Consider the following 27,911-nt stretch of genomic DNA (forward strand, 5'->3'; position numbering starts at 1 on the left):
CATGATAAGGAGACCAATTCAACTATATATCCCCTAAAGACCTCGAACTGCAAGGCTAGGTCCTTCCTGGACCAGAAACAAGCATCCCGGGACTGGTTTTGGAGTTTCACCACTCATCAGCCAGGCTAGCTTGATTCCAGTGGCATGGAGAGCACAGGACCCATATAATGGCATACCTGTCTCACTCGGGGTGTAAAACGCAAGCAGAACAATTGATGGACAAAATGCTGATCAATGTCAAGCATTCACCCCAGTACAGAGATCTGGGCCTACATCCCTAATTGTATTGCAGGGCCTAGGATTCAAAACGCGATGCGAGGACATTCTTTAGAGTGGTGCAATTGCGCAGGGGCCTAGATTCGACAATGGTTTTAAAAATGTTGTGAACCTCAGCACCACCCTGGTGAAGAAGCATGGCTCGTTTCCTGTCGTTTTTCTCTGCTCCCTCAGAGATTGTCTCTAGGTGTTCCACCCAAGCTTTCCAGCGGGCGGCCTACGACCGTAGGGGCTCGGTGACTGAAAGGCTCTAAGGCAGGTATTGATTACATCATAGGGTAATCACAGAGGTGGGAGAGATGTCTTTCTGACTCTTGTGCTGCAGATCGCTGAGGCGGAGGTAGATGTGGCACCCATGAACACGTTGGGCGTACATAATATTAGAGGGTGATGCTGGGTAACAATCGGCAGCAGGGGAGCACAGGCTGTGAGCTTGTGGTGTAGGGAGAGCACTGTCCTATTTCTGGCTGGTAATAGAAATTGGTGAAATCCCCTCGTTAAGTGGCCTAAATATAGATTTCCACAAAGCATTTATAATAATAATAATAATTCTTTATTCGGTTAATCACGAAGAAAACCATAAAAGAAACAGTCAGCATAAAAAGGTCCATATACATACAATTAAAAAGACATTTCATAGGAACGTTTGTACAGTAAAGAAGAGAGAAAAAAAAACAGCTGACATATGTTTAAAAAGAAGAGGAGTTTTGCTTTTGAAAATCATTATTTTTTCCTAGTGCAATTTGCTAAAGGTTTTTTCTATGGTTCATGATACATTTTAAAAAGTTTAAGACCAGGTAACAGACTTCTTCAAACTCTAAGGTTTGCAGTCTAAGAAAGGCCGGTCGACATTGTCTGAGGCCCCATCGCCTACATAGCGGAAGTATCCAAAGTTTTCTGTGAGGTTGGTAAAATTTACAAAAGATGATGACGTGGATATTAGATTGGGTTGATTTCGCATCGCAGGGACACGGAGGCAGGTTTGAGTCCCAGGCCTTATTTAGAGGAAAAGCAACCAGTCTGAAAAAAAGGTTCAGTCTGAGCCTGGTGAGCAGCATCCTCTCATATGTTTTGGTATGCAGAGTAAGGTACGGTTGAATGCCAAAAGTTTGCTGAACTATGTTCGCGTGAACCACTGAAGGTTTTACAGCCTCGGTTGACAGTCTTAGTGTTTCCAGATGTCGTAGTGCAAGTTCCTTGAGCTCCTTTTTTGGGAGGGCAACAATCGATTCTGGATGAAGATAATATTTTTCGAGGCCAAGGTCAGTAAAAAAGTTTCTAATGTAGCGGAGCCAGTTTAGTCTAAAGGAGTGATCAAGTGACATTGTGTCGGCCACTATCGACTGTGATAGCGTGTTAGCATCCGAAGTCCATATACGCCTCCACAAAAGCAATGGCTGGATTTTAAGGATATCCTGCAGGTAAGGAATTCCCAGTTCCATGTGGGAGGCGTAGGTTGGTGAACCTTTCGGAGTGGCGAGAAGAAATCTTATAAATACATTTTCAATTTTTTGTAAGGCTCCAACGTCTGTGTGGCCCCAGACCCCTGCTCCATAGAGAGCAATCGCCTGGCACTTGGCATTGTAAATTCTTAACAGTTCTGCTGGACGCCTCCTTCCCAATTTCCGTGAGAAGGTCTGCAGGGCTGCTATTGGACGCTTAAAAAGGTGGCATCTCGCTTCCACTGCTGGTTTCCATGTTAGCTTGTCATCGATCATGATCCCGAGGTATGGGTATTGTGTAGTGATCTCCAGTGGTTGACTATCAAGGAAGATGTTTTTTTTGCCTTTCTTCGCCCCCCCGTGATCATGACGAACGTTTTTTTTACATTAACCTTTAGATCCAAGGCGTTCATGAAGGTGGTATATCTATTTAGTGAATGCTGGAGTTCGCGCGGCGTTCGGGCCAGGATGACGGCGTCATCCGCGTAGAGGAGCGCTGGAATCGGTCTTTGTTTCATTTTTGGGAGGTCCTGGGCCCCCCTCAGCATCTCCTCCTCCAAGCCATTTGTGTAGAGCGAGAAAAGGAAGGGGGCCAGAACACAGCCCTGCCTAACTCCTCGCTCCACGCCAAATGATGCTGTCAGCTCACCGTTCTTTCCGAACCGAACTCTCGCTGAGGCCCCAGAGTACAGCTCTCTCAGAAGGTCCAGCAATGAAGGATCCACATTCATTTCTCTTAGGACTGTCCATAATTTAGAGTGTGCAACACAGTCAAAAGCGGCAGACAGGTCCACATAGACCATGTATACCGTTGATTTCTTTGCGTGCGTGTATTTGGCCATTATAAGGCTAAGGTTAAGTGCCTGCTCTACTGTCCCAAGGCCCTCTCTAAAGCCGAATTGTAGATCCGAGATAATAGCTTTTTCCTCACTCCACTGTTGTAGTCTCTCCAGAATGACCCTCCCCACCACTTTGCCAAGGGAGTCCAGGAGGGATATGGGACGATAGCATTTTGGTTCCTGTCGGTCCCCTTTCTTGAAGATGGGGACCATGATTGATCTGGTCCAGGAGTCTAAAATGCCCTCACTGGCTGCTGCTGTGCATACTCTCCTCAAGATAGGTGCCCAGAGCTCCTGGTTGAATTTAAAAAGGTCCACAGGGACGCCATCAGGGCCTGGGGCTTTTCCTGTCTTACTTTTTTCCAAAGCCGCCAGGATTTCGGAGATGTCAAAAGATATTGGAATTGGATATTGTACTTCATTGTGGAGGTGGGATGGGTGGTCTGTGGTTCCTTGGTCTTTGAATATGTTTTCAAAGTGGGCTATCCAAGTTCCCTCATCTATAGCCACCTCTATCTTGGGAGAGTTGTTGTCCGAGAGGTATGGGGATCTAATCGTTCTCCAGAAATCCTTGCTGTTTTTTGATAGGGAGCTCTTGTCTAGGTCTTTCCAGAGTTTCTCTTTCATTTGTTGTAGTTTTAATTTACGTTCCAGTTTGTATTTTCTTCTCAGAAGTTGAATAAGGCCCACGTCTCTTGGTTTTTTATGGAGGGCAGATTTTAGGTCAGTTAGAGCTCTCGTACAGTTGTGGTTAAACCAACCTTTTCTTTCTGTGTGTTTGTTAGTTGTTTTCCCCGTGAGTAGTCTCTTGGCTACTGCCAGAATTTCTGCGAAATTCAGCAGGACCTCGGAATGATTTAGGGCTGGGTCCAGACAGTTAACAATGTGTGGGTACGCCTGGTTAACTAATTTTTTTGTGAGATTTTGTGGGTCGATCTTTTCCCATTTTATGGAATAACCATTATGTTTGCGCTGTTGCAGGCTGTCTTGGGTAAGGGCTTTTGCTATATCTGTGACCTTAGATTTGTATTCTGATGGGTGGAATTCAATCTTTAGTGCGTAGTGATCACTTAGTGTATTGTCAATTACTTGGTGATCTGTGACCATTGTAGCGAGACCTTGAGACAGCAGGATGTAGTCCACTGTTGTCTGGTGGCCTCTAGCCACATAAGTTGGATTAAACTGGTTTTTCTCCGCCTTCAGGGAATTAGCGATAAATAAGTCAAACTCTGACAGTGTGTTATTCAGAGCGTTGCCAGATTTATTGTGGACGAAATGGGCTAGTGGAACGTCGTTGTCGTCTACAAACCCGCAACATTGGGTGTCTGCCATTTGGCATGGATGAGTGTTGAAATCACCTCCCCAGATAAGGTGGATCATTTTAGAGTTGTCCTCCCGATGTTGAAGGGATCTTAGTCTCTCCTGCATATTTTCGATGAAAATCAGAAAGTCATTTTCCGTTAGGTTGTTGTATGAATTGACAAGAGTAATAGTGTCTTCGTTTGCAAAGGAGAGAGAGAATATCTGACAGTTAGAGTCGGTGGAAAGATTGGTCACTTTTAAGTGGGATAGAGTGTTAGCGATGTAGATTGTTAAACCTCCTTTGGGTCTACCTATTGCACTTCGAGTAGCAAGTGAGGAGTAGGTTTTGTACCCCAATAAATGGAGCTCTGAGGTTGCCCAGGTCTCTTGAAGACAAATTATTTTGCCTTGTTCTAAGAAGTTAACGGCCACGGGGTCTTCGATCTTTGTTCGTAGTCCCGCCACGTTCCAGAATAAAAAAGGTATTGTGTAAGGGTTCACTTTCGGGGCTAGGATTGGTAGGGTCATTACAATGTTGTTACTTGGGGGGGGGGGGAATGTGGCAAGTTTGGGCTAGTATATTCTAGATCCCTTGATGGTCAATCCACCATTTCTAGAGGACTGTATCTGTTTGTTGTTGGAATGTTGTACCAGGGATCCCATCTGGGCGGTTCTCTACGGGTCATCCTCTGCTGTTGGTATCCCCATTCTCCCCAATTTACTCCCTGATGGCGTGGATTAACTATTTGCCAAGGGTTTTCCTGCTCCCGAAAGCGAGAGGCGCCATATTGTCTATTCTCGTGAAAAGTTGGTTGGCGCTGAGGTGGTTCGACCCAAGGGAAAGTGGGGTCCTCAAAGAAGTTATTATTTGAGGATTGGATGAAAGGATAAAAGAATGAGAGGGGTTTAATTCTAATGCTTTCATTTAGATTAGGTTGTTCCCAGGAGGTAATATAATCTGCCACCCATGGGTCCTCGAAGGTAATAATGATGCAGTCCCCTGGATATTGTTTGCTGCCTTTCCCCACCCACGGGGTCCTACAAAGTGAGAAAATCCTACCATGGCAGTTTGGTGGCATGGGGCGATTTGTCTGCAGCCAATGGTGTACTTTATTTTTTAGGGACCATGGCGGTTCCGCCGTATTAGGAGGTAGTTCAGTTACTCCAATCATAACTGCTACGTAAGGGGCGGCCTCAGGGGGAAGCTCAGTATGGACTAACTTCTCCCGTCCCTCTTAGGGTGTTTCTTTGGGTTGGTTGGGAAGGGAGGTTGTGTGCCGGGGTCTTGGGAGGAACAGTTTTTCTTGGGGCTGGTTGTGGCATAGTAGTTGTGGGTGGCCTATTTTTGCTTTGTTTTGATGTGGTTGGGGCTGCGGTGGTAGTATTTAATGTGCTTTGGGTCGAGGTAGCTGGGGTGTTGGGATAGGGGACGGTACAGTAGATACTACTGTCTGTGGTGTAGTTGTTTGGGGAATGGAGGATTTTGCGCTAACACCCAAAGGATTTAAGAGGGCATTATGAAGAGGATTTGCGCTCCCTTTCTTCTTTGGGGGAGGCCCCTGGATGTGTTGTGGGGTCGAGATGAGCTTCGAAATCTGAGTTTCTATCTTTGTTAGCTTTTGTTCTACGGGTCGTAGGAGTTGTTTGAAGATCTCTGTTATCTTATTTATGAGAATAAGATTATCGTGATCTTCCGGGCCCTTTTTCGTGGGTGGTTGGGTTGGTGAGTCCAGTAGGATAGGAGTAGTACCTTCCTGTTGGTCATGATGGACGATTGCAGTGGCAAGTTCTTGCTGTGGTGGTGGTAAAGGAATTGATAGAGGAATTGGTGGAGCCTCAGAAGTATTAGGAGGGGGAGCAGTTTTAGGTATAGTTGGAATTTTTTGGGTAAACATGTTTTTACTAATTGCTCCTTCTCTCCTTCCTCTAGCTTGAATATCTTCCGAGGGTGATATCTGAGTAGGGGATCGAGGGGGTAGCTCGGGGGTTTTTTCTAGTTCTGAACCTAATGGGGAATCTGCAAGGTCAGATACGGATAAGTCTACATTATTTGGAAGGCTGCGTCTACCTTCGTTCACAGTTCCTGGTGCTTTTTTATTTGCAGTCAGGATGGGAGTTCTAGCTTCAGCGAGGTTACCCAGGGAGGATCGTTTAGCGAAGTCTAAATCCAATGAGACTCTTTTTTCCATAAGGGTGATACTTTGGTCGATGAACGAATTTGCTTTTGCAAGGAAATCGTCCATAGGTCCCAGTAGCTTCCCAACGCTCCCTGGAGCTAGTGTTTTTGTCCCTCTTGTGACTACCATCTTGTGATGTTATAAGACGATGTAGTAAATGATGTTTCCCGTAGCTAGAATAAATATTACTTGGATAGTAAATGTGCAGAGGGAATGAATAATTACTTACAGAGGGTGGGGCCCAGTCCAGTCTCTCAGTCTCTCCGGGCCTCGAACGGCCTCAAACGGCCCGCTCTTTGCCCGGTCTTCGCCCCGGACTGCGACCCGCGCGTGTCCCGCGATGCGCGTTCCTGGGGTCGCCTTTACGTTGTGGTTAGTTGTAGGGGCGTGACACTGGGAGGGGGCGCGGCTCACGCGGGAAGAGGACCAGCTGGAGCTGTTGTGTGCTGGTCCTCGCAGTCCCGGGGCCAGCGCCTCGCCCTCCTCTGCGGCCACGAGGTGTGTTGAGGCTTCCTAGCCGGTCGGCAGCGCTGGAAATTGTTGGTGGGCTACTCCTGTAGCAGAGACTACACAGGTAGGGCTGGATACAAACACAGTCAGTTTGCGAGTGGCACCCGCGAAGCGGGTGCCGCGAGAAGTTATCGCGCTTGGTTAGGGGCGTGGCACTGGGAGGGGGCGCGGCTCACGCGGGAAGAGGACCAGCTGGAGCTGTTGTGTGCTGGTTCTCGCAGTCCCGGGGCCAGCGCCTCGCCCTCCTCTGCGGCCACGAGGTGTGTTGAGGCTTCCTAGCCGGTCGGCAGCGCTGGAAATTGTTGGTGGGCTACTCCTGTAGCAGAGACAACACAGGTAGGGCTGGATACAAACACAGTCAGTTTGCGAGTGGCCCAAAGCATTTATGTACTGTGGGTATACAGAAAGTGCTGAAAAGCCTATTCTTTAATATTTGTTTGACTTTTGCAAAAAGCACTGACAATTTGTCAGATGACAGATTTGCCCCTCTCTGTAAATCACATAATTTCGGCAACGTGGTGTACCTGTTTTCTAAGCACAAGAGATGGACTGGCAAAGTGCTGGAAGGCCAGATGTCTTAACGCTTCATGCTTGAGAATACCTAGTTGTGGCAATTTAATATTCCTTCTCTGCTTCTGTTTTACAATTTTCGCATCCCAGGTTAGAGTAAATGAAAGTACCTGCTGCAGTGTTCTAAGGATTACTGGAATTAATGTTTCACTAGCCAAAAGCGTGAACAATGTTTTGTTTGCTTGCCAAAGAATTGTTAACTATGTTCCTGTTAAAACCCTTATGACATTTTGAAATATTTTCTTCTTAATTCTTTCACAGTCTCATCTGGTAGCAGCTTTTGAGAAAAGCTTAGGAAATATGACAGGCCGACTACAAAGCTTAACCATGACAGCAGAACAAAAGGTGAGTTTTCAAAGCTAATGCTGCGATGCGGAACCAGGGAACGGATAACCCTCTAGGTTTGTATAGAATACAAAACTGAACAAACCGTGTTGCACAGCACCAGACCTTTTATCGTGCTCATCGAGATCAGATTTTTTTTGTTATTCATTATAGGATGTGCAACAAAAATGTCAGTACATCAGCTTCGTGCTGGACATCGCATACCAGTGTTTGATGATACCATAATTCATTTCTCAATTTAATCAGGCCTTTGTGATTCCTCCTTTAAGTACAGAAAAGCCAGCGTCGGGGAATTAATAAGCTCTATGAAAGAATGTACTTCTAATCTAGGATTGTTATCAAAGCTGTAATACAACATTGCTCTCTGGTATGATTTTGCTTTTAGCTGGTGAATGCGATTTTTAATACAAGGATGACAAATAGCACATTTGGGAAGATACAAGTGTTAGGAAAACATCCATGGGGCATATTATCAAGCCTGTGCGCTAAAATTATCGCCGCTTTATCGGCCGAAAACGGCCGATAACGCGGCGATAATGGGCTTGATAATATGCTCTGTGGAATTCCAATCGAAGCCCATGTTAGATGTCTTCACGTCTAACATGTGCTTCGATTGGAATTCCATAGAGCATATTATCAAGCTCATTATCGCCGCTTTATCGGCCGTTTTCGGCCGATAAAGCGGCGATAATTTTAGCGCACAGGCTTGATAATATGCCCCCAAGTTCTTTAAAAAGAAATCCATTCCCCTTATTAATTATAAGACAGCATTTAATGACGTTTAAAACACACGTTCACCTTACAGTTACCAATGTCACAGAATTCCAGATGCTGGGCAAAAACACGATGTCAATTCTGCGCCATAATGCAGTAGCTCAAAACTACAGTTGTTATTTTCTAACAATGCCTTTTCCTGAGAGATTTAGAAATATATCTGTAATTAAAACATATATTTTGTTTGAAGACACAGCTGCCAAATGGGCTAACATCTGGTATAAACACCTTCACCAATACCATCCCAAGACAACACACAAAACACAGCAGGACCCTTAGCTCATATTTGTAATTCTGAGAGAGAAACCACAAGTCCCACAAGGAAATGTCGCAGAGCCATAGCAGGTAAAATGTGAAACTGGGCAACGAACTACCCAAGTAGCAGTATGTTCCTTTTTCGAAGGTTATTTGGCCTTTTTCAAGTTTTCACCCAGACGACCTCCTCTGCCCGTGTGCATCTGGTAACATTCCCAAAGGGCTTTTGAGGATACAGGCTCGTGGCAAAATCTATCAATGATAAAGAGCACGTTCCAGTACCATAGCCCTATCACCCAGAGCCTCAACAGAATCTTTGAATACCATGGAGTTCAGACCTATTCTTAGACCTTCCCCTGACTACATTCATCATTCTTTGCTCAAGCTTCGCACTTTGAAGGAAGTCAGTGACAAGGAGCTACCATAGTGTAAAGTTGTTCTTCACAGAAAACACTGAAATGAAAACCTGGTGTCTGTAAGGATTTGGAATGAGGTGGTCTTACGAGTCTTTCTTGGGAGGCCAGCTAGTCGTCGCGACCCCTAGATCCATCAAGTTGGCATAAACTACACCTGGCACTGATTGCAGTGAACTAAATAACACATTGCCACTTAAAATGCTATTTGAAAAAATAGAAAATGACAGAGGATTGATAGTATATTTGACATAGAGCAAATGAAGTCATCATCACAATGCACGCATGCTTGTTCAGTACATAACCCATTTCATTGACTGATCACGTAACTATGCCATCACAATTTGCAACCCTTTCTATAGAACATGCACACAAAAGTCATAGCAAGTGTACTAAAGAGTTCGCTAAGTTCTACAACACCCTGAAATATCTCGCCCTTTTTTTATTAGAATCTCTTCCACATGGCAAGTAAAGACCATCTCTCTACTGAACAATTGTAGTCAAACTTGTGCGAAATCTTGACTGTGGAGTCCCATCGAAGACTGGGGGAAGTGGCCCACAATTGTAACACCTAAGGGTATTCACTGCTGGTGTCATAGGGCCCCATATTATGGACCCCCAGACTGGGTACAAAGCACCCCTTTTTAGCATTTGACTAAGTAATGTAAAGCAGTTCAAGGCTTCCTTACGAAGATGCTGTGGGCTAGAGACTCAGACATCAGCAATGCAACTAACAACACTTAAAGTTAGACTGTCCTGCTAGTGCGTTTTCTTATGAAAAGGAGAAGTACTTTATAACGTGCACGAGTATATATGTGCACAAAATAAATATTTACAAAATGGTAGGTAAAAAAATACCTACTGTGACGCCCTCAAAGGATCTCAAACCAAAAGGGAGCTCAGGTCATGTAACCTCCTAAAGATATTCTAGACCCCTGCACTGGAAGCACCTTTAACAGTCTGCACTCCAGCAAGCCTTTACACGTAGAAACATAATATAGTCGTACATGCCTAGAATGACAGGACACATTCATTAGTAAAAGGTCAGGCCTACAGGCTCTCAGAATATCACCATTATAATCAAATGCAGCACAAAAGTTCTTTACCGTAATGCAGTTACACAATTACAACTTTTAAAGCTGGTGCTACTTTTCATTGGGATAAAGACATTTATAGCCAGTGATTTTAACTTCTAGGAATAGAAGTTAATGCCATTTGCAAATATTGTACATTACAGTATTTAGACCCTTTTTTCTACCTTCAGTAGGAGCTGACAAGCAACCACAGAACATAGCAATAAAGATCCATAAACTGCAGATCCTTTATACAAAAGTCCCAACTCCAGGAATGCTTGTAAACTGAATAAAAGGTTCTCAGTGCCCCTCTTTTCTGACCACCGGAGACCTACAAAGACTGTGAAAAATATGTGGGGCTTCTTATTGGCTGAAGGGATCCCATTGATGCTACTGAACTTTGCAATACAACTGCTAAGGCTCCTCTTTGTCATTACGATCTGAATATGCAAGGTTTTTTGTGCCTTGTGGAGCAAGCTTCAGTTCACTTTGATGTGGCTTCGAGCAGCATCTTGTTTTTTCTCTTTTCCTTTTTTATTAACGGCAATGTGCATATAGGTGTGTATATTCAACTAGCAGTTACCCGTACGTAAGGGGCACTTGTGAACTGATCTCCTAAATACAAGAGCCACCCATTAGTCTCACCGATGAGCGCTTCTCTGCTTTGCAGCAGCTAGGAAACAAGCCGTTATTTTACAGTTTTACTACCCCCAGGCATGGCGCACAGAGCAGTAGGAACATGAGGACTTGGTAAACATGAGCACTTGGCGGCAGATTTATGTTAACTGGCGCATCCCCAGGGATGCGCCAGTTAACATGCGCCACAGTGCGCCACAGCTCGGCCAGCCATGGTGCGCCGCATTTATAATGCAGCGCACCATGGTGCAAAAACGGCACAGATGCGTGACGCATCTGTGCCGGAATTGTGTCGCATTGCTGGAGTTGCGTCGCAAGCGCGACGCAGCTCCAGCAAGGCTCGGGGGTGCCCCATTTTAACAATGCTGCGTCAAGACCTACACCTGCTTCAAGCAGGCGCAGGCTTTTGACGCAGCATTGGCTTAAAAGTGACTGAGTGAAATCTCATAGATTTCACTCAGCCACTTTTGCGAGGCGCACCTGCCCCGGAACGCCCACCCTGCACCGGAACGCCCACAAGCGGCGCAGGGCTTTACAACGTGACGCATCTGCCTAGATGCGTCACATTGTAAATCGTTCGTAGGGATGCGCCACGTTTATGCCGCCTTGCGTGACGCAACAGCGGCGTAAACGTGGCGTAAGGGCCTCATAAATCTGCCCCTTGGTGTCCCTGCACAAGGCCCCTCTTGCTGGTTTTAGGGCTCCCATAACTTGATGGATGTGTTGTCCCCCTGGAAGCTGGTGCATGCCATAATGGCTGGCCCTTCTGTCCATCGGCCGAACATAGGAACGTTTTTCTTCAACGTCTTCTGCACAGTGGTGTGATTGCTGCTTCAGGTCCCCCAGGGCACAGCCTCACCGCCATTCCCCAGAAATTCTCAGAGGAGACTGCATGATGTGAAGCAGTTGCCCTTGGAAGGTAACCCTTGAGATCCACTGGGCATCTTGCAAAACGATAAGCCATCACTGATAAAACTATCTCTTGCTCCGGTGCTCGCATTTGCATGGAGTTTCCTGCCTTACATTCTTGGTGACCTGCTCCAGTCCACCAAGATTGTCAGTGTAGGGCATCCTAGCCTCAAAAATCTTTGCAATTTTTTCAAATTAGGAGGAACACTGGGACCTACTCTTCAATTACTAGCTGCTTCCTATGTCGTTTTCTGATTATTGATGGTTCTTTTTAGACTGGTCTTCTTCCATTAAGGGAGACCTCCTGCTCCCAGCTCCTGGTAGCTCCGTGGCTCAGAATGTCACAACAGTAGCGCACTATGGCTGTCATGGGAGCCTACTGTGCCTGCCTGCACTGCCCATGTTCGATAGCCTCCTGGCTACATCGAGGGCACCAGTTCATATAGGAGCAGCCGCGGGCACCAATAGCCAGAACAGATCCACAAAGTTCCAAAGGAACCCTCTCCTTCATCGTCTTCAGCAATTCCAGTCTCTGCTTTACCCCGGAGAGAGTTGCGAGACCAGTGTCACTGCTTCTGGAGACAGAGTCCCTAGAAGTTAAAATCAAGAGTTTCCCTCTATTCCACACAACCGTTCTTCAAATGTAGAGTCATTTTCTTCTTCCTCTGTAATTCCTCTTCTTTTCAAAGATTCTCTTTTCTGCATAACATAAAAGTGAAGGTGGAGAGTTCAGGTAGATGGGCATCTTTGACAAATTCATAGATACCACATAATCTCTCACCACTGATTGACACCTGCTAGAAGCAACCTATTTTATGGTCCCACACTCTTGCAGAACATTGTGATTTTTCTCATAAAGGTGGAATCGATTGGGTTCCTGCAAGTGCTCTCCCTAAGCTTTTAACTTCATCCCTAACTGAAATAGAGTTGGTTTCTTCCCTCAAAAACTCAAATGACCCTCTCTGTGGGACTGATGACAGACACTGGCCTGTTTCCCGGTTGCTCATGTGGGAAGGGCATGTCCAGGCTTGGTAGTGAAGTGTGAATTAATTACCCAATGCAGTTTGTTCCCAGAAAAAGCTAATCTTGGTCAAACTGTCCCAGTCTCTTTTAATCTATCTGCTGGTCAGCAGAGTAATTAGCATGGCTAGAAGTGCGTCTCAAAGTCTGAAGGTTGACTCCAGGAAATATTACAAAAACCAAGCATTGGAAAGAGTACTAACATGGCCATAGTATGTTTTCAAAGGGATCTTTTTAGGATAAAACACTTTAATCAACTCTTCATTTTAAGCAATATATATTTTTTTGTCCTCATTCGCCTTAGGTTAACCCTCTGAAATCTTCTTTGTGTGCCCTTGACTTGAGGATCGACCGCACCTAAGGCAGCAAATTCCATTTCTCCAGTATTGGGGTGTCTTTCATAGATTCACATGCTTGAATATTCCCCGTCGTCGGAGTGGGAGTCCCACGGTAAATAAAATAGCAATAAATGCTAAATATATAATAATATATAATAAATATATATACATAATAAGGAAAAACCCAAAAAATGCATACAATAACCATCTGGTACCTAACCAAGAGTTTCCACATAGGAATGCATGGGGAAAAAGAAGTTCCAATGCAGCCTATCCTTGTCATTATGTTAGTCCAAACTGCAGCCAATCAGGCGCCAGCAGCCCTCTAGAACCTTCTCCTCAGAGCTCAAGCCCTCAGATTTTCTACCGCACGTCGTGTGTAAGGGAGTCTCCCTGAGCTCTGCTCAGTTTTCTTCTTCAAGTGTTCCAGTTTCTTCCAAAATGTCTTCAAGTAAGAAATCTCTCTTCAGAGCGTGTTCCTCTTGTGGAAAGCTGAGATTATATCATGATGACCCACACAGTAAGTGTATTTACTGCCTTTACCCGGACCATGATGTGGGTACCTGTAAACTCTGTAGAAAATTCTCAGAGAAAACTCAAAAGGACAGAGAAGGCCGTTTACTTGTCTGGCTTCAGAGGCTTAAAGACAAAGATAATGTGGTTTCTGACGCTGAAAGTCTGGGTTCAGGCCGTTCTCAAGCAGCTTCTAAACGTGGTAGTGTGCAGGAGGTGCCTTCGCCATTTCTTAAAAAGAGGAAAGTTTCCCTCACAATGGCCCCTGCGGTGTCTTCACCTTTGCCTACCACGTCTGGGCCCACGAGACAAAGCTCTCAGGCTCCTTCTGCTTCAAGATCCAGTATTTCTGTGAGGAAAACGGATTGGCCGTCGACGACGGGAGTTTCTACTCCGTCGACGAGAATGGTTGTCTCTGGTTCCAAATCGACGACGACAGTCACAACAACGATGGCCTCTGGATCGTCGTCAGCCTTAGCGTCGACGTCTTCATCGTCGATGAGAGTGGTTCTCAGCTCTAAGACTGTGCCTTCTGTGATTCCTATTTCATCGTCATCGACGAAAAGAGCTCACTCGTCGACGACCCGGTCGTCGTCGACTAGAAGTGTGAGGGCTTTGACTCCGTCTACGCTCTCGTCGACGAGCGCACCGTCGACGGCTATCCCGTCGACGAGGGGACCTATTCCATCTGCTCCGTCGACGACCGTTCCGTCGACGATGACTCCGTCGACGATGACTCCGTCGACGATGACTCCGTCGACGATGACTCCGTCGACGATGACTCCGTCGACGATGATGCCGTCGACGATGACTCCGTCGACGATGACTCCGTCGACGATGATTCCGTCGACGATGACTCCGTTGACGAAGACACTGAAAGTAAAGGTTCCGTCAACGAGGACTCCATCTATACCATTGAAGACTGCTCCGTCGACGGTCTCCTCGTCGACAATGGCATCAAAATCGATCCCATCGCAGAAGTCAATTGATGTCATGCCGTCATCGTGTACGCAGGACACTATTTCGACGCCGGCCTCTTCTTTTGTTACTATGCCTCTTTTGCCCTTGCAGTCCAGCAGACCACAGTTCGAGACTCTTGCAGAGCAAGAGATGATTAATCCTCCATCTCCGCTGTTTGCGACTGATTCTGAACAAGAATCTGATGGCCAAGCTCACAGTCTTTCGGACCTAAATATTAAGTGCCAAGAATTCAGTAATGACGAGGAAGAGGTTTATGATCAACATCAAACAACTCACACTCAGATTCCAACTGCGATGTTGCCTATCTCCATGATATCAAACCTCCAAAGTATGTTAGAAGACTACAATCGGCGTTTCCCACCAACGCCACAGCTTACAACGGCCCCACCAGTAGTGAATCCGGTTTCTAACCCGGTTCTGGCTCCTCCTCAACCAGCGTCTCCTGTAACTGTTCACCGTACTACATCGGTTCGTGTTCACACTACCATCTATCCAGAGGATGATGATGACGAGAATCCTCCAGAGCGTGAAGATGGTGAAGTTTCTGAAGTAGAAGAGGATGGTGAGGAACATTTGGCGGAGTGGGATGACTATCGTGCTCAAACACCATCTCCTTCTCAGGTGCCTGCAGCGGATTCTCCTCCAGTGGACATCGCAGGCTTCCACCAGTTAATGGATAGGGCAGCACAGCGTTTCAAATTGCCACGAGCACACCGAGAGGAAGATTGCTTCCTATACGATTTCAAAAACCAGCCCTTGAAACAAATCCACACAGTCCCGATTATAGATTTCATATGGTCTGAAGGGGAGAAGATAATGAAGACGCCAAACTCTCTACCAGCGCAGCTGCCAAGGTTGGAGAAGAAATACAAAGCTCCTTTAGGATCTCCAGCATGCCTTACAGGCCAACCTAAGCCCGACTCTGTCGTCACGCAGGCAGCTCAACGGGGTTCAAAGAATCCGGCATCTACGATCACTGCTCCTCCGGACCGTGAGGGCCGTCGCCTGGATGCTATTGGACGGAAATTTTCCTCCATGTCCTCTACTACAGTTCGAGTGGCCAACGCCATGGCCATTTTAGGCCGTTATGATCGCCAGGCTTGGGCTGATCTAGCCGCCTACATAGCGTTACTTCCAGATGTTTCCAAGGCAGAAGCACAGAAAATTCTGCAAGAAGGAGAGAGGACGGCAGAAGAACTTATCGATTGTGCAGTGGATGTCGCCTGCACCGGTTTTCGCCAGCTCGCTGGAGCAGCTGTTCTGCGTCGCCAGGGCTGGTTACGCTCGACTTCGTTTCGGCAGGAAGTTCAGGCACGAATCCTAGATATGCCATATGACGGCGAGTCATTATTTGGAGCGCATATTGATGAGGCGCTACAATCCATTAAAAAGGACACGGACACTGCACGTGCTTTGGGTACCCTTCAGTTTAGAAAACAGCCCTTTCGGGGTGCTCGAGGACGTGGCACTACGTCCACTTTTCGTGGAGGAAGCAGTCAATACCGGTCCTTCAACCAAGGTAACCAGCGTTACACCGGTAACCGCCAGCAGTCGTCCCGTCAGCAGCCTGCCAGGACTTACAGAGGGAAGTCTAATTTCAGAGGTCAATCCAACAAACGCCAGTGACTCCTCGGTCGAACGGAGGATTGGAGGTCAAATCTCTCTGTTTGGTTCTCAATGGTCCTCCATTACTACGGACCGTTGGGCACTCGACATTGTGAAGAGAGGCCATGCATTGGAATTTGTCGAGGTACCTCCTCCAACGCCACCTTCCGGACCGCCACCTCCGCACCTCAAAGAACTATTTCATCAGGTTCGCCTTCTCCTTCTAAAGGGTGCGGTGGAGGTTGTGCCAAAGTCGCAGAGAGGGAAGGGGTTTTATTCCCGTTTTTTCCTCGTCATCAAAAAGAACGGAGAATGGAGACCGATACTGGACTTGAGAGCACTCAATCATTATCTCAAGGACCAGACCTTCCGTATGCTCACGCTTACAGAGATCTTGCGTTTGCTCTCAGTCGGAGATTTCATGACTACCATCGATCTCCGGGACGCCTACTTCCATGTCCCAATTCTAGCGGCGCATCGCAAGTTCCTGCGTTTCAAGGTGGGGCACCTTCATTTCCAATTCCGGGTCCTTCCATTTGGCCTCCGTTCAGCCCCCCGAGTCTTTACAAAAATGTTGGCTCCAGTCATGGCTTTTCTTCGTCTTCAAGGCATCCAGATATTCCCATATCTCGACGACTGCCTTCTGAAATCACAATCCCGTGCACAACTTCTACATCATACTGCAATCTGCCAGACAGTATTCCGTTCCTTGGGTCTGTCCATCAATCTGGAGAAATCTCAATTGCAACCAACAACTTGCAAAGATTTTCTAGGGGCAACGTTGGACACCACCCTGACCAAAGCATTTGTTTCCCGGGAACGTCAACAGAGGATCCTCCGGCTAGTATCGCTACTTCTCGCAAAGAAGTGCGTTTCAGTCCGCTTGTTGAAGTCTTTTTTGGGGATGGCTTCGTCATGCATCGCTCTTGTCCCTCATTGCCGACTACGAGCGCGACCTATCCAACAGGCTCTGGACAAGCAGTGGCGTCAGGTCACCGGTTCCTTCAACGATCAGGTCTCCATCACCATTCCCATGAAAAAGGCGCTCAAATGGTGGGCACAACCACACCAACTAGCAGCAGGCACGTCTTTTCTGTCCAACACCCCAGATAAAACACTGACGACGGATGCCTCCCTGGAGGGCTGGGGAGCTCACCTCCAAGGCCTGTCCGTGAAAGGGAAATGGACCTCCCATCAAAAGACCTGGCACATCAACAAGTTGGAGCTGATGGCTATCTTTCTAGCCCTGAAATCATTTCAACCAGTGCTGCAGGGAGAGTCAGTTCTAATACAAACGGACAACACGACCTGCATGCATTATATAAACAAGCAGGGCGGAACAAAGTCTCCGGTGTTGTCCCGCCTGGCAGAAGCGATTTGGGACTGGTCCATCAATCATCAAATCCAAATCACGGCAGTACATCTTCCGGGTTTGTCCAACCTCCTGGCGGACTCCCTCAGCAGATCTCGATCATCCAACCACGAATGGGAACTCCACCAGCCAACACTCGAGATGGTCTTTCACCGTTGGGGAAACCCTGCAATCGACCTCTTTGCGACTCCAGAGAACCGCAAATGCCCCGCTTACGCAAGCTGGCATCCCCACAAAGGGTCCCAAGGCAATGCCCTTCTGATGGATTGGTCGAATCTCTTCGCCTACGCTTTTCCTCCGATCCCTCTAGTACCTCGCGTACTTTGGAAGATGCGGAGAGAGCCTTGTCACATCCTGCTGATTGCCCCCAGGTGGCCACGACAGGCATGGTTCTCAGAGCTGCTACTCCTGTCTCAATGCAAACCCATTCTTCTTCACCCTCGAATGGATCTTCTCTCCATGAACAGGGGTCAAATCTACCATCCGGACCCCTCTTCCCTGAGCTTGTCAGCCTGGAACCTGAGCACTGTGAATTTGCACATCTAAGCATCCCTCAAGAGTGTCGTAACATCCTCGCTCAGGCCAGGGCTCCATCAACTATAAAAACCTATAAGTTGAAGTGGAAACGCTTTTGCCACTGGTGTGCAGACGCCGGAGTACATCCTTTGCGTGCCACGCCCGCTGAGCTTCTCCCTTTCTTTCTCCATCTGGCTCAGTCGGGTTTGTCACACGCAACTTTAAAAGTTTTTCTGGCGGCAATCTCACGCTTCCGCCATGATGGCTCCGCCTCCTTATGCTCATCCAGATTGATACGTCAGTTCTTCAAAGGACTTCTTCGGACTTTTCCACCAGTTCGACGTCCTCCTCCAGAGTGGCGCCTCAACATTGTACTTTCACAATTAATGTCTGCTCCGTTTGAGCCAATTCATAGCGCAGATCTCAAGTATGTCACCTGGAAGGTTGCGCTGTTACTCGCACTGACGTCCTCACGTCGAGTGAGTGATATGCATGCTTTCACAATTAAACAGCCTTTTCTACAGTTCAAACCGGATTCTGTGCTTTTACGCACTAACCCTACTTTCCTTCCAAAAGTGCCGTCAGACTTCCATATTAATGAGCCTGTTATACTGAAGTCTTTCTTTGCCAATCCGCAATCACCTGCGGAACAACGCCTGCACTCTTTGGACATTAAGAGATGTTTAAAGTTCTACATCAGCAGAACGGCCCAGTTCCGAAAATCAGATCAGCTCTTCGTGGCCTATGGCCGTTTTCAAAAAGGGCGACCAGTCACCAAACCTACAGTAGCCCGCTGGGTGGCCTCGGCGATTGCTTTCTGCCATCAGAAAGCGGGAAAGCCTTTACAGTCTGCAGTGAGAGCCCACTCTACCAGGTCTGTGGCCTCTTCGACTGCACTCTTTGCCGGAGTTCCATTGCATCAGATTTGCAGAGCTGCCACGTGGTCCAGCAGGCACACGTTCACGAAGCACTACAATCTGGGTGCCATGGCCGAAGGGGATACCGCAGTGGGACAAGCTGTGCTCCGGAATCTTTTTCAATAAGGTGAGCCTCTGTTCTACCCTCCTCCTATGGTTTCCAGTCTTGTGCATGTCTTCTTTATGTATACATACAGTTTTATGACTTCCGTGACATGGATTTAATCCTGTTGATTTTAACCTGTTGTGTATACATTGCATCCTGGAAACTTTGTGTACGGATACGGACTGCTTACTATTCTATATTCAAGCATGTGAATCTATGAAAGACACCCCAATACTGGAGAAGAACAATTGTTACTTACCTGTAAACAGGTGGTTCTCCAGTATTGGTGTCTTTCATAGATTCACATGCGACCCTCCCATCCTCCCCTCAGAGGCTCGCTTCTCCTCATAGACTCTGTGGTCACTCTTGTGCTACGAAAATCTGAGGGCTTGAGCTCTGAGGAGAAGGTTCTAGAGGGCTGCTGGCGCCTGATTGGCTGCAGTTTGGACTAACATAATGACAAGGATAGGCTGCATTGGAACTTCTTTTTCCCCATGCATTCCTATGTGGAAACTCTTGGTTAGGTACCAGATGGTTATTGTATGCATTTTTTGGGTTTTTCCTTATTATGTATATATATTTATTATATATTATTATATATTTAGCATTTATTGCTATTTTATTTACCGTGGGACTCCCACTCCGACGACGGGGAATATTCAAGCATGTGAATCTATGAAAGACACCAATACTGGAGAACCACCTGTTTACAGGTAAGTAACAATTGTTCTTTCTTCCTATTCTTATACCTTGGCCATCAAAACCAGATGGTAAAACATGAAGAAAGATTTGGAGGCAGGAGAGAGGCATAATCAATGGACCATTCTCTAATAAGTGTCTTTCAAATGAATAACCCTCCTTCTTGCTCAACCCATCTCAATACTGGAGTTGAAAACTTGTTTTTCTTTCACACTTCTGACCTATGTAACTCAAGGGTGTATTTAATAGAGCATACCCAATCTATCACCACAGGGGGGAGATTACTAATCCATTTCCTGCAAATCTACCTGCGGGCAAGGGGGATTAAGTAGAATATCCATTTTATTTCATTCTTGTGCAGTCTTTCATATCCCTACAAGCCCAGAAATAATAAGAGATAGGTTTACCTGAACTACCATATCAAGAATGCTTGTCAAACACGTACTCGTATCCACCCAAATCTTTTGTATCTGTGGGGATTCCATAAACATGTGGACATCATCAGCTATTTCTAAGCAACACGTTACTCATCTCGCCACTCCTCCATTCCCCGGTTTTGACTGATTTAGAAGGTTGCAATACGCCTTGTGGAAGCAGAAAAGATGGTTTCTCCTTAAATTGGCGGGCTTAACTGTACTGTAAAGAGTGTTAAAATATATTTGCCATAATTTATCTAGCTGGATCTCTGGCGAGTGACTTTTCCACAGCTCATCTGGCAGTCGAAATACCCCATCCGCCAAGTCCATTGACAACCAGTACCATCTGGAGACCTCCTTGTCTCTTGGTATCTTCTGATTTAAGCTGTTCTCTAGATTGTTGGACTCTCCTATATATGCTGCTGTTGTCTGTAACCAGCTTTAAACTTGGAGGTATTTGAACTTTGAGATTTGTCAGTCAACTCAACAAATTTGTCCCATGGAATCAGCCTACCTTCCTCCACCAGATGCCCCCCCCCCACTCACAAAGCCTGCTGCTTTTACAGGTTGTGCCAAATTGTCCTTGGTCCATTAAGGGGAGCCTGGTGAATACCAAATGGGCACAAACTTGCGATAATAGGTGAGTTTGATCTCCTTTCTGATCCTACACCATAGTTCAGCCATGCTTTGTAATACCTTGTTGTAAAATTTGGGATCTCGGTCTTGCTTTACACTCTCAAATTAAAGACATTTCGCTCTCTCTAGCTGAGGCATTCTGTAAGGTAGGAAAACACCTGGAAAGGGGCTTTACACTCACCAAATGAGGCAGATCAAGAGAAAGTTTTCAGAATAAAGCATGGTTGTTTTTTAATGCAACACTCTCCAACAGAAAGACTTTCCTAGATGTCAAATGAAATCAACATGCAAATGTGAATATATATACATAAATAACATCTACACCATTGCACTCTATGTCACTTTAGGCTTCACCACTCTTTGCCTACTGCAGTCTGCTCCACTGCACACTGCACTCTGCACCACTCTACGCCATTTTACTCTATGACACTCTACTCTGCAATTCTGCACTCTTCCACTGATCCCCATGCCGCTCTACTGTGCAACAGAACTCTATGCCACCGCACTCTCCTCTGCACCACTCTACTCTACTGCACTCTACACCAATGTACTCTACGCCACTACACTCCATGCTAATTCACTGTGCACAACTCTAATCTACGGTGCATTACTACACTCTGACACTGCACTCTATGCCACTTGACTCTACTCCTCTCTATTCTACTCTGCACCACTCTACTCTAATGCAGTGCACTCTACCCCACTCTACTATGCACCACTGCACTCTTCACCACTGTACTCTAAACCATTCTACTCTAGGCAAGTGTACTGCACTCTGACACTCAGTCTACTCTGAAAGACTGCACTGTCTGCCACTGACCTCACCACCACTCTATTCTATGCCATTGCACTTTACGCCACTCCATTCTGTTCTGCACCCCTAAACTCTACGCAGCTCTACTGCACTCTATGCCAATTCAGATAGGGTCCTGGTTGTTATTGCCGAGTGACGTTGTCCACAGTCGGCAGCTTGATGCTCGATGGCAGTTCAACAAATGAAGGCCCTTCTGAATTCACAAGTACATCTATCCAATCTGCTTAAGTCCACACTGGCAATCACCAGAAGGGACAGTTTTTCATTCTGGAATACACACAGGACATGATTGTACTCAAATGTCCGCCCTAACCGACAAGGATCTAATTTTTCAGTTGCTTCATTCGCTCTTGGCTGTTAATAGGACACCTCACAGTCCTAGAGGAGACCCCAGGGATATTTCTCCAAAAACACGTAAATCTTGGGTCGAAACATCAACCCTTTATAGTATCATGTCCAGAACCACTACACCCTTGAAACCAATGTAAATAATAACACAGGGTTTAGTTGGCATCAATTGGAGGGATAATCCTAGCAACCAGCGACGGCCCGTGGAGGGAGTTACGGTGGGGCAGGAGGGCGGGGAGGGGGAGGGGCAGGGTGGAGGTTGCTAAAAACCGGCATATGGATAATTGCAGGTAAGTAAACAATTTAATTAATAAAACGAATTTCGTAGCTCGCACTGCATTGCATTTTGCGATGCAAGGCGCACTACGAAATTCGTTTTATTAATTAAATTGTTTACTTACCTGCAATTATCCATATGCCGGTTTTTAGCAACCTCCGCCCTGCCCCTCCCCCTCCCCGCCCTCCTGCCCCACCGTAACTCCCTCCACGGGCCATCGCTGCTAGCAACGTCTTTGCCTACTGTTTGTATCAGTTACGTGTTGTGTAGATATATGTTGCACTTCCACATTATATGTTCTGTGACTTTGGTATTATTATTACTTTGTGTCCCCTAAAGTCATGGTACAACAGCCTTATATTCCATGCAGCAATTAATCAAAACGTTTTGTTTTGTTTTTGGTGTGTCCCTGATAGATTCATGATACTTCACTATTTTTTAACTTTGAAAAATTCGCTAACGATTATTTCTTGTTTAAAAGCTAAGCAATTGTTATACCTGATGGAATTGTTTGTAGTAATTATTAATTTCACCCAGGTTGCCTCGTTATACTTTACTTAAAATGCCGTGCAGGCCCAAATGCGTAGGTACACACAATTAAAAATCATAAACTTAATCATGCCTGGTTGAGCAGAATCTAAGTAAAAACAGTAAGTACCAAACTCGTATAGAGTACTGACAGCATCGCATTATCAAACCTGAGGACAAAAATGAACAGAGTCTTGGAGGTAAATGGAAAGTCACCCACAAGGAAAATAAATATTAAAATCCCATGAAAGACAGAAACCCGGAGGATTTAAAGAAAAATCACGCAAGGTATTGATAGATTCAGCAAATTCACCATGGTCTGATCGTGGTTGGGGTCACATTGGCAAATCATAAACACAAACATAATCTAAATATTTAGTACGTACCATTTCTTAGGGCAAGAGAAATCTTTCACATGGTCCCTCATCACCTGCACTCTGCAGATGTATAAAAAAAAATGAAATATTTCTCAAACATTGGCTCCAGTGGAAGTCCTTGAAAATTATACTTTGAGGTCATGATGGAAGCTTCATTCACAATACACGTTTTCTAACCATGTTGTACATTGTGAATACATTGATGTCTCTCACTTGATTCTCCTCGGACACAGGGGAAGAGATGGCTTTGCAGCGGGACACTGATTGGGAGGGGAAATGAGATGAAGCAAATTGAGAAGAAATCCAGAAACGTGATCTATTTTGGCACAAAGGTGTATTACACGAAAATATGGCTTGACTATTCATAGCATTATTTACACTTCTAAGTGACCTAGGTATCTCCCTCGAAGTGCCAACTGCCAAGTTGCTACTCTATGCATCATTAAAACCACTATAAAGAATAATTTTCACACAGTATTTGCACATTTTGCTTTTTTTTTAAAATGCTTCAACACTATTATGTGCCATGTTTTATTTTTGTTTGCTCTTTCACTCACTATATCAAGAGACACTTTGTCAAACAGTGTATTTTAGTTATCTATGGATTAAACCGTGCATGGATCCATGTTATCAGCATTCTTGACACTGCTGGAGGCTCGTCAGAGATCACAATCAAAAAACACATCTGATTTTTGTAACCAATACGTGTGAGGATGTGAATATGCCTTTATGTATGGATGCATTTGAAGGCAGCCATCTGGTTAATTATGATAAGACATTTAACACATTTTAGGAAAGTATAGCTGACTCCGTTTTTTTTTTACCAAAGTTAAATGTTGAGCATCCAACCACCGAAATTAAACATCGTTAATTTCATCTTTTAAAAAGTTGATTTCCCTAGGCCAGTTCCGTACTAAAATGTTAAAAGGGTAACACTGAAACAAGCAAACTCATAAGCTAATTCCCCTAAGGTTTTGAGAAAGCCTTTCATTTCTTTTCTTCTTTTCCTTGCAGCCGAGGTTAAATTCTTCCAACAGCTTTAATCCTCATTAAATAAAATGAGTCAGAATGATTGGTTCTTAATCCAGTGGCGATAAACTTAATTTTAATTAATCTAAATGTGCATTGCAGCTGGCAAATCCTCTATTGCCTTGTGGAGCAGTTAAATGTCTGCTCATTACAGTCTTGCATATTAAGCATGTGTTTGGGAGCCGGCAGCCTTTACTTGGTTGCCACTGTATTTTACAGAGATGCCTTCCTGCGCAAGGCTTGAAATTCATGTTTACCTGTTGCCACTCAATTTATAATGTTCCAGATTCTCTGCACCAACTTTACAGTAACCAAATAACGTAACAAATCTCAACGAATATGGAAGGCATTAAGAGCGATCCTTATCAGAGACTATTCATTTATTAGAACATTGTAACGTTGAGAGCTCCATTGAAGACAATGAAGTGGCTCCAATCTTATAATGTATGCTATAAGCTTTCTGTTCCAACATGCCAATGTTTGTATCTCTGTTTTTCACTTTTTAATTTAGAACATTCTACCTTCAGTAGGTAGAATGTTCTAATAGCCTTATAGCCCACCTGCCTTGGGCTATACCTGTTGTTAAAGCCCTTACTCTCATTATAGGCCCTCGCTTACGGCTTCACCCTATAATTCGGGGTCATGGCCTTTAACAACTGGTATATGCCTTGGCAGCGAGCTATAAGGCTATAGTAGCCATGCAAAAATAACAGTAACTGTGCATGGATGCCTAACGAGAAGAAGTTGCATTTTGCTTGTTGAGCTCTCCCCATGAAATAAAGGTCTACTTCAGATCTTTCATAGTTAATTGATGGCATCTTCTCTGACGTGTGGGGCTAGAAATTAAATCTGGTGGAGAAACAGGAAGAGAAAGTGACTCACTAAGTACCATATAAAGTATTGTGTAGGTTGCCACACCATAAATCTAGAAGCCTATGACTGAAATCTATGTTCTAGCTACTAGACTAAACCCCAGGTCATTTCCGAGAAGAACAGTATAGCAGCTTGTTAATTTATGCTGCTTTTCAAACCTAATTTATCAAAATACAGAAAGTTATTGTTACTGTTCAAACATGACTGGTACTGATGCATTACAGTGTATGAGAGCAAATGCAATCAAGGCTCGCAGTGGAAGCTCAAACCTCAGGGATCATATTGTGAAGTTGTACAGCCTTTTCTGCATGCGCACAGAACCTGAAAGGAGCTGTACGCCTTCTAATCAGTGGAATCATGCTGGCAGCAGTGTATGTGCTCGGTCGCTAACTTCAAAGTGAATGCTTGCATAGAATTCTGAAGCAGTGATTATCATTCCTCTATGCTTCCTGGGACAGCTGCATAGAAACAAGGAGTGAGGGAGCCAATCAACTGTCCTTCTCTGCAAGTGGTGACTCTGCAAGTGCTGCAGCCAGTGCTGTTTCACTGCTTATGGGGTAGTAGGCCTATTCTGTGCATACACTGGAGCAGAGTGGGGCTGCATGATCTCATGAGAATACCCCAGGATTTTGCATGCAAAATCTGAAAGGGTTTGAGTTTAGTGCACGACAGTCACCTTGCACCAGTGAGTCACCTGTGATGTGTGTACCCTTGCTGGTGCAATTTCTGTGCTGGTACTTGTTGATATCAACATACAGATTTTTGAGAATGAAATTTAACCGAGTATTAATATTTGATGAAAATGCAGCGAAATGTATTTTCTTTGATCAGAAAGTCGCACAAGGTTTGGAACATCTTCATTAGGCATCCAAAGTAATCTGACTTCCTGTGCATTCGCTCGAGGTAAAGTTTCCACAACCTCTCTTGTCAAAAATTATGATATCCTACTGCAGGATGTCTTCTGAGCATGACATCTTGGCTGAGGCTTTACAAGACCTGCGTTCTGTCTAGACTCTTGCAAGGATCAGACTGCTGGCAAATGACGAAAAGCAACATCACTAAACTATCAGTCTTCCACAACCAGTATGCTGAGAAAAATATTGTGCATTTTCTGGCCGGGGTTCCATCTGCAACAAGGAGCTTCTCACCAGATGCAAGTACAAGAGGATGGACACCATCATTATGAGAAAAATATGGAGATTGACAGGACACACGATCAGAAGAGAACAAGATCAGAAGAGAACAAGACTCCATCACATGAACATCTCTCCGCTGGATCCCAGAAGACAAGTGGAAGAGCAGCGAGCCAAAGAACACCTATTGGCAAATAGTGGAGAAAAAAAATAAAGTCACTGAACCATAGCTGGGGCACGTGCAAAAACTTGACAATGGCAGACACAGGTGGAAGTCCTTTGTTGCTGCCCTACGTGTCTGTTGGCATAACGCCTATAAGTGAATAAATAAAGGTTTCAGCACCTGTCCTGTCAAAAATGACTACTGCATGATGTCCTCTGGGCATGCCATCTTGCAAAAATAAATCTTAATGTAAAATTGTGCTGCAGCCCCCTGCTCTACCATGTGTACCTTACCTGGAGTAGGAGAGGAGGAATGTTGAAGTAACAGGTTCAACATTGGTGAAGTACAACAGGGAATGGAACAGTGATGGCATCCTTTTAATGGACCTTTCACTGGGACAGGTTTGGTCAAGCCTTTGCCTAGAGAGGATGGGGCCCAGAGCAAGTGTTTCTTAAGAGTAATTGCACAAATCACTTTATACTCAAACAAGTGATTGTAGTCACTTGCACAGCACACACTATAGAATAAACCACTCCTTAGCACGTGCAACTGCTGCTGGATTTTTCCAAAATCAAGTTATTTGTTTAAGTCTAGAGAATGGCGTGAAGTGATTTTTCATCTTGTGTTTAGACAACCCACTTATAAAATAGAGGTTGAAGAAATTGGACATTTTCTGTTGGACCTACAAAACTATCTGGGAGGTAAGCATGTTATATACCAAGAGGCACCCAAAATATGAAGGCAGTTATAAACCTCGACAGGAGACAAAAGGAGTAAAGAAAAATAATTGAATCCAACGATCTGTCTTTTCCATTACACTTATAACAGGCATTCCTCCCCAGTGACCAAACATTAAAGAAATAAAAGAAGAGGCCCACATCGATGCCTGCTGCGGACACTGTTGGATGCCTAGGCTGCTGAATATCAAGACAGTCTACTTTTGGTTCCTCTTTATGCTTCTTTCTTCCACCGCCATACACGTCCTGTATATTTATATCACACTGACTATTACCCACCCTGCTATTTTTCCCTTTATTACTGTGTTGCTTTCTTTCTCTTCCTCCGTTCTACCTTGTCTGCCTTTTCTCTCTTTCGATCTGGTTCCAAATGACTGAGGGTGTCCTCCATTTCTAAAAGTACTATAAACATCCGGCTTTAAGATCGCCATGTCCATGAACTAACTATGAAGTAAACCATCATCTAGGCATTGCACCATATCAGCATTTACTGCTAGTATTGTTCTCAGCTGATTGAAATTATCATGAATTCTCATGTTTTGCAAAGTATTTTATGCCATTCAGGTGAGGTTCACACACATACCTACAGTAATATCTAAACAAAGAAGGAAGCTTGCTCCTCAAGCATTGGAGTGATGATAGAACAGAATACTTTTTTAGCTATCAATGTAAATGAGCTGGCCAGACTGGAGACAGTCCAGACAAAACGGTTACTCCACCCCTGCTCCCTTCCTTTCCCCCCTCTCTCTCTCTCCATCCATCCACTCTCTCTCTCTTTCACTCCTTCCTGTCTGATCTCTAAATCTCTCTCTTACCTTATCAGCCCCTCTCTCTCTTGATGCCCCCTGCACCTGTTGCAATTAATATTAGGGAATTGGGGAAGTGTAAAAGACACCTGGGCCTTTCGATCTTGACTTCAGTGGCTCTAGCCCACCGGAGAAATTACTGATGGTCTGTCTGACCTTGTGAATGAGCTAGTGTGGTGCCTAAGT

The 27,911-nt window shown here is 45.2% G+C and overlaps 1 protein-coding gene across 2 annotated transcripts in view; it reads left to right on the forward strand.

The window, feature by feature from the left end:
* NAV3 (neuron navigator 3) overlaps positions 1-27,911 on the forward strand; it is a 1,035,010-nt gene that overhangs the window by 809,727 nt on the left and 197,372 nt on the right. For both annotated transcript variants that reach the window (XM_086919576.1, XM_086919578.1), the window contains exon 23: positions 7,378-7,461. In XM_086919576.1, the coding sequence (XP_086775702.1) occupies positions 7,378-7,461 (84 nt within the window). The remainder of the gene's footprint in view (positions 1-7,377; positions 7,462-27,911) is intronic.

The sequence above is a fragment of the Lissotriton vulgaris genome, chromosome 1_1 (assembly GCF_964263255.1).
Source record: "Lissotriton vulgaris chromosome 1_1, aLisVul1.2, whole genome shotgun sequence".
Classification (NCBI taxonomy): Eukaryota; Metazoa; Chordata; class Amphibia; order Caudata; family Salamandridae; genus Lissotriton; species Lissotriton vulgaris.